The sequence below is a fragment of the Galeopterus variegatus genome, unplaced genomic scaffold (assembly GCF_000696425.1).
Source record: "Galeopterus variegatus unplaced genomic scaffold, G_variegatus-3.0.2 Scaffold5070, whole genome shotgun sequence".
Taxonomy (NCBI): Eukaryota; Metazoa; Chordata; class Mammalia; order Dermoptera; family Cynocephalidae; genus Galeopterus; species Galeopterus variegatus.
In genome coordinates, this window is record NW_007731181.1 from 43,911 (window position 1) to 50,966 (window position 7,056).

At 40.5% G+C, this 7,056-nt stretch overlaps 1 protein-coding gene across 1 annotated transcript in view; it reads right to left on the bottom strand.

Annotated features, from left to right (window-relative positions):
• Positions 1-3,850, bottom strand: part of MRPS31 (mitochondrial ribosomal protein S31) — a gene marked incomplete at its 3' end in the record, with an annotated part of 34,361 nt that extends 30,511 nt beyond the window's left edge. The window contains exons 1-2 of the mRNA XM_008588849.1: positions 3,666-3,850; positions 215-499 (exon numbers count right to left, since the gene is read on the bottom strand). Coding sequence (XP_008587071.1) covers positions 215-499; positions 3,666-3,790 — 410 coding nt within the window. The remainder of the gene's footprint in view (positions 1-214; positions 500-3,665) is intronic.
• Positions 3,851-7,056: the final 3,206 nt, after the last annotated feature.

Here is a 7,056-nt window from a genome sequence, read left to right on the forward strand (position 1 = left end):
TATACAGATATCCTCTTGTTATTTAAATATAAAACAATAACAGCATTCCTCAAGTAGTTTTAGAGTCCCTGTTTTTACAAGCTGATATTTATTCTTCATTAATTCAATATCTCCCAGGTACTCTAGTTAAAATATGTTTTACTAAAAGAAAAAGCTTACTGGAATTTCAAAAATTAGTTTCAAAGAAAAATATTCAAATTGTAATTCAGTTTACCTCTTCATTGGGGTATCTTCTGTAGCTCTTCGAAGCCTACCAATTGTAGCCTCCAAACTTTTAAGTGGTCTTCTGTTGGGTGGCTTTGTTGTTTGTACATTTACTGTGCTTAATTCAACCTTCATGTCCTTAATAATATCTAACAAGTCTTTTTTCGTATTCTCCTTTACACCATCTTGGCTCTCTGAAGTTTCCCTGGAACTCTCACCAGCTGGAACAGACTGCTCATCTTTCTTGCTATAGACCACGCTGTTAGTGCCAAAATATCTTTGAATATTTTTTGTCCTGGAAAAATGTATTAAAGAAAAAAACAAAAAATATAATGCAAAATAATAAAGCGATAACTCAAATAACTGCTTTTAAGTGTTTTTAAATTTTTTCAATTCAAGCCTTTCTACCTGCTCTTGCTTTTTACTATTATTGTTAACAAGCACAACAACACCAATTTACCATTTTAGAATATACTATGTACCTGGCCTTATGCAATGTATTTATGTACATTTTCTCATAACCATATCAACTCCATAAGGTACATATTATCCTCATTTTGCAGATAAGGAAACTGAAAATCAGAGAAATAACTTACCCAAGGCCACGTAGCTCAGAGCTCACTAAGGCCTAAGCCATACTGATGGGTCACAAATAGTACAGGTGGGATGACACTGATCACCTGGTCCTTGGGGTAGCTGGGTGAGGCCTGAGACTGCTGTTGCCTCCCTCCATTTACCCCAGCATTTGGTACAAATATGTTCTATGTGTTCCATGACATAAAAAAGGTTAGGAAACACTGACATGATGAATAATAACAATTTATTATTCTCAAACCCAAATGTAACTGACTGCCGAGTTCTTGCTCTTAACACAATATAATAATTCCCCTTTAAAAAGTCATAATTAAGGGCCGGCCCGGTGGCGCACTGGATAGTGCGCCGCTTGGGAAGCACGGCGGCGCTCCCGCCCGAGGGTTCGGATCCCACATACAGACCGGTTCCTGCTCACTGGCTGAGCGAGGCACGGGAGCAACACCGAGGGTTGCAATCCCGTTGCCGGTCCCCGGTCCAGTACGGGGGCAACACTGAGGGTTGCGATCCGTTGCCGGACACGGAAAAAGACAAAAAAAAAATAAAAAAATAAAAAAAATAAAAATAAAAATAAAAAGTCATAATTAAACAATACAAAAATAAAGAAATTTCTATCAATAAAAAAAAGTTACTTAAAAAAAATTCTGGATGTTAGTTAATCTTCAACTTTGTGACTGAGCTCCGNGAGAAATAACTTACCCAAGGCCACGTAGCTCAGAGCTCACTAAGGCCTAAGCCATACTGATAGGTCACAAATAGTACAGGTGGGATGACACTGATCACCTGGTCCTTGGGGTAGCTGGGTGAGGCCTGAGACTGCTGTTGCCTCCCTCCATTTACCCCAGCATTTGGTACAAATATGTTCTATGTGTTCCATGACATAAAAAAGGTTAGGAAACACTGACATGATGAATAATAACAATTTATTATTCTCAAACCCAAATGTAACTGACTGCCGAGTTCTTGCTCTTAACACAATATAATAATTCCCCTTTAAAAAGTCATAATTAAACAATCCAAAAAAAAAGAAATTTCTATCAATTAAAAAAAAGTTACTTAAAAAAAATTCTGGATGTTAGTTAATCTTCAACTTTGTGACTGAGCTCCATGCCATTTAACCAATCACCATTTGTAAGCTCAGCTAAAATGGAACAGAAAAAATAATCAGTGGCTATAGATGTCATTCTGCTCTCTTCATTACAGTTATGAAAAAGAACAAAACAAATGATTACATCTGTTTTAGACCAATGCAAAAGATTTCCTAATTCTAAGTAACCCAAATATCTAATTTTATTCTGTGGGGTTAAAAATCTCTTTTGGTATTTGAAATAGAAGAACTTTAAAAACAAATGTGTTAGTTTCAGTGAGAAGGTAAAATGTATATAAAGAGTCATTCATTAAATATAGCGACTATCTACTCTTTCCTGGACACTACACTAGGCACTGACAATATACAAGTGTTAGTAAATAAGAATCTCTGGTCCCTACCTTTATGAAGCTAACAAGCTAGAGCACTGCTTCTCAGACTTTAACCTGCATAGGAATTATCTATGCTACTTGCTAAATCACAGATTCCTTGAGTCTACCAAAGAATTCTGACTCAGTAGCTTCAGGGAAGGACTTGAGAATTTGCATTTCTAACAAGTTCCCAGGTGATGCTGATGCTGGGGGTCAGAGAACTACACTTGAGTAGCTATATTTCGTATGTTACTTCATTCTTATAATCTTATAGCACAGGTTTTATTATTCCTGTTTTACGGGAGAAGAAACTGCTGCTCAAAAAAGTTAAGTTAGTGGCTCTGAACCTTTACAGGCCATAAAAATCACTTACGGAGCTCATTTAAAACACAGATCCTTGAGATTCTTAGTTTGTGAGTTTGGAATGGTGCTCAGGGATCTGCATTTTAACTAAGACCCCAGGTGATTCTGATGCAGGTGATCTCAAGACCCTGCATCAGACCCTGAGTTAAATAAGAGGGGTCTTCAAAAAGTTCATGGAAAGATTTGTATTATTTTTTAATTCTATTTTTCCATGAACTTTCTGAAGTAGCCTTGTACTATATCAAGTTCTGGAAGCCAGGAAATAGCAGTACCAGGTTAGGGACACTTTAATAAAAGAGAAAATGGCACTTTCCCAAATTGCTGGAAAAACTATTTGGTCCGCTTATGAAAATGTTAGAGACTATCACAATTTTATATGAAATCTATGCAGTGGAATTAGGTTTTCATTATCATGACGTTCTCAGAGGATAAATACCAAAACCAAGTATGCCGCAACTTCTTTTCTTTCCTGGCTAATGCCGACCATGGTCCTCCTACATATCAGTCTTCTCTTCCAGAAAGGATACCCTGAACCTGTCCCTACAACGGTCAGGTGTCACCATTTGCTCCTCAGCAATTACTTGTTGAATGAATACCGCACTCTGTGTTTACCCACACTATCTCAGCTATCACTTCACTGTGCATGCCTTGTGTACTTGGAACTATACGTTGCATGACGCCAGGACTGTTTTATTCGGCGTTTATAACCAGTGCTGGCATGCTGTAAGCACTTCCAATGATGAACTAAAGAATAAATGAAGGAAGAAAAAATGAGACCATCAAGACTTGGAGGCAAAAAATAAACACTTCCCTTCCGGAGCCTGGATCAACTGCAGTCATCGTAGCTGTTTCCCATGCACACTGTGACCTTGGGCAAGTCACCTTATCTTTCTGTGATTTCTCTTTCCTCAGATTTCATGCAAAGACTTCTAAGATCCCGCAGGTAATAACACCGGCCTCAGGAAGCAGGAGAAGGATTACTGCATGTACAGGAGGGGGGGTGGGGTTGCTCGAAGACCTGCGGGGCCGACAGCGCTGAAATGCGGTACCTGACGGTTCCGTGCGGAGCAGCGGGTAGCACAATCGCAGCCGCCGATACCTCCGAGCTTCCAGAGGACAAAGGGAGGCGGGAGAGGGGACGAAGAGGCAGGAACACCGACACTCGAGAGAACATCGCCACGGAAAAATTGAAGAGGAACAGAACGGGAATAGTGCGTCCCACCGCCGAACACGTCCCCCGCCCTCTCTTCCTGTTCTCAGCCTGGCGCGTCCCCTCGTCCTCCGCGTTCCGGTGGGCAACAGCGCCCAGTAACTGTGTTCCGGGCTTTCCCGCGGCCGCGGAGCCAGGCGACTCCACCCTCCCGGTTATTCTAGTCTCAGAGGTGGAGTCCGCAGCTGAACTCAGCGACCGTGCACCGGGTGAGGCGGGGCCCAGGCGGGAGAGCCGAGAAAGTGAGGGGAGTGGTCGGTGGTGCAAAGACTGCCGATAGGGCCGGTAAGATGAGGCAAAGAACTGACCCTGTTGTGCGTTGTTTTGAGGGAAACATGACTCTCAAAATGAGTCATGGTCACCAAAGAGGTTTTAAAAAAACTACATGCTGCCCGATACCTTAGTTCTTTTTAGTATCAATTCTTGATGTAGAGACAAAACATGAGACATTTTTTTTTTTCCAAAAATGGCTTTAAAGATAAAAAGATGCAATAGAAAGACTTAGACTTGGCTTTTTCCTGCCCCTCATGAGGGCTGTAAACAGTGGCCCAGAGGAGGTGAGGGGTTCCCTAACTTGGGAGCGCGTGAGAATAAATCTGGCTGGAAATGTCGGCTGATGGGAACCACTAGCCTAGAATTCCATACTAGCGGGCCAGTGTTGACATCAACATTTTCCCTGTCCTCTAAAAAAAAGAATCAAGGTAGGGAAGTGAATTTTGGATGCCGAAAACACAGCTTATATTGAGCAGGTCTTCCTAAGATCACTAACCCTGACAGAACCCTTGTGACTGAATGCTATACACAGTGGGATGCTTACTTTGAATTACTTTTTTAAAAGAAACTTTTTAAAAATTGAAGTATAACTTTGTCATAAGACAAAATTACAACAAATTAAAAGATCTAATTGGCTTTTTTTGCCATCTAGAATTGGGCAACACCTCCTTCTATGAAATAGAATGAGTGTTCTGATGACCTGAGCAGAGATGTTTGGCCTTATTGACAGAAAAGGGCTGAAGAAAGCAGAAACAGGGAATAGAAGGTGGATTGGCCGCTTCAAAGATAATTTTCTTATAGGGTTAAAACAGAGGGGACTTCCTTGTCATGCTGGCTCAGATAAACTAGGCCCCTTCTGATTGGTTGCTGTGAATCTCCTGTTTTTGGAAAACTGGCCCATTTCGAAGTTCAGATTATTACCTGACACTTACCACAGTGGCTCCATTCTGGTTTGGTCTGGTCTGCTGGGGCCTAGTGCAGGAGGCTAATCCAAAACGATGGCCTCCCATAAACTTTGTTTAACAACTTAAATACAGAAAAGTGCCTGAATCACAAATTTGTTGATGAAAATGTGCTTAATGAATGATCACAGAGTTAACTCATCCATGTAAACTACCACCTGAATCAAGAAAGAGAATATTAGCAAGTAGGCCATACTTTTCTTGATTATCAATTGATATCCAATGGATAATCCATTCTTGAGTATAATAAGCAGTCATCAAAATTACATTTAATAGTAACTTCATCTTTTTTCAGTTTCTTATAATATCCTTCAAATGCATTTAAAAAAAAAAAACTCTTGACAAAAGAGATTAAAACTTCTATCTCAATTTCAGTATCTCTGGGGATATAATAAGCAGTCATCAAAATTACATTTAATAGTAACTTCATCTTTTTTCAGTTTCTTATAATATCCTTCAAATGCATTTAAAAAAAAAAACTCTTGACAAAAGAGATTAAAACTTCTATCTCAATTTCAGTATCTCTGGGGGAAGATCCTGTCCCAGTTATTCTGTTCTTAGTGCACTCTAAGTGCAGCCCTTGTAAATTATTTGCCTGCTGCATGAGGACAGATAGGTTGTGACCTATCTGGAAGTGCCTGGCTGAGGATCTCAAGTGGGGATTGAAATTTAGCCTTGCTCTACCATCTGGATCCTTCAACTAGCACTTTCTAAAAGAGGCTTTCTTTGACAAGCCTGGTTAAAGTGGTCTCCTATCTCATCCAGTCACTCTCTGGCAGAGATTGCTGTTGTCCACCCACGCCCATTCTCTTCCTCTGGAGTTTTAGCTGAACACGTGGCCACAGAGGCAGAGACTACATTTCCCAGTGCCTTGGAGATAGGTATGTCATGAACCAAAGTTCTAATCAAAAGAATGTGAACAGAAGTAATGTGCCCTTTAAAAAATGGGTACACATTCTTCACAAACGTTTTCTCCTTCCTCCTAGTTGGAATACAGACCAGATGATAGGAGCTTTGAGAAATATTGCTATGGCCCTAAGCTCATTTAGCTAGTCAAAATTCTGCATACCCTTAGAATATATAAAGAAAAAATTGATAGAACTGGTACAATATTAAAAGTAATATGAAACAACATGATGATTTGAAAGGCATTATGCTAAGTAAAAGGAGCCAGACACAAGAAGACCACACACTGTATGATTCTGCTCATATGACATTGTGAAGACAAAACTACAGGAACAGAAATCAGATCAGTGGTTGGAAGGAGGGGGCTGACTACAAAGGGGCAGGAGGAAACTTTTGGGGGTTATTTAAATAGTCTATCTCTTGACTCTGCTGGTAGTTATATGACCTTTCACACTTATCGAAACTCATAGATCTATACACATAAAAAGTGTGAATCTTTCCAAATATAAATGATACCTTGGTAAACCTGACTTTAATAAAAAAGACAATTAATAGGGTAGTTCTAATTGGCCACAAATTAAACCACAAAGAGAACTTCAGTAAATTCCCCCCCAAAATTAAATTCTGTCCTTTCAAAACCTATAACTTGTGCAATTGTCTGGAGCAATTATTTATTTACTTGGCAGCTGGCTGGTATGTGGATCCAAACCCTTGACCTTGGTGTTAGAACACACGCTCTATGCAACTGAGCTAACCAGCCAGCCAGAGTCATCCTGGTGGAGGGTTTTTTTTTTTTTTTTTAAGATGACTCGTAAGGGGATCTTAACCCTTGACTTGGTGTTGTCAGCACCATGCTCTCCCAAGTAAGCAAACCGGCCATCCCTATACAGGGATCCGTACCCGTGGCCTTGGTGTTATCAGCACCACACTCTCCAAAGTGAGCCATGCGCCTGGCCGTCTGGCTGAGTTTTGATGTACTGTCCTCTCAGAACTCACGTGGAAATATGATCCCCAATGTGGCGGTGTTCGAAGCTGTTTGAGTTATGGGGCGGATCCCTCATGAATGGATTAATGCTCTCCCTAGATGGG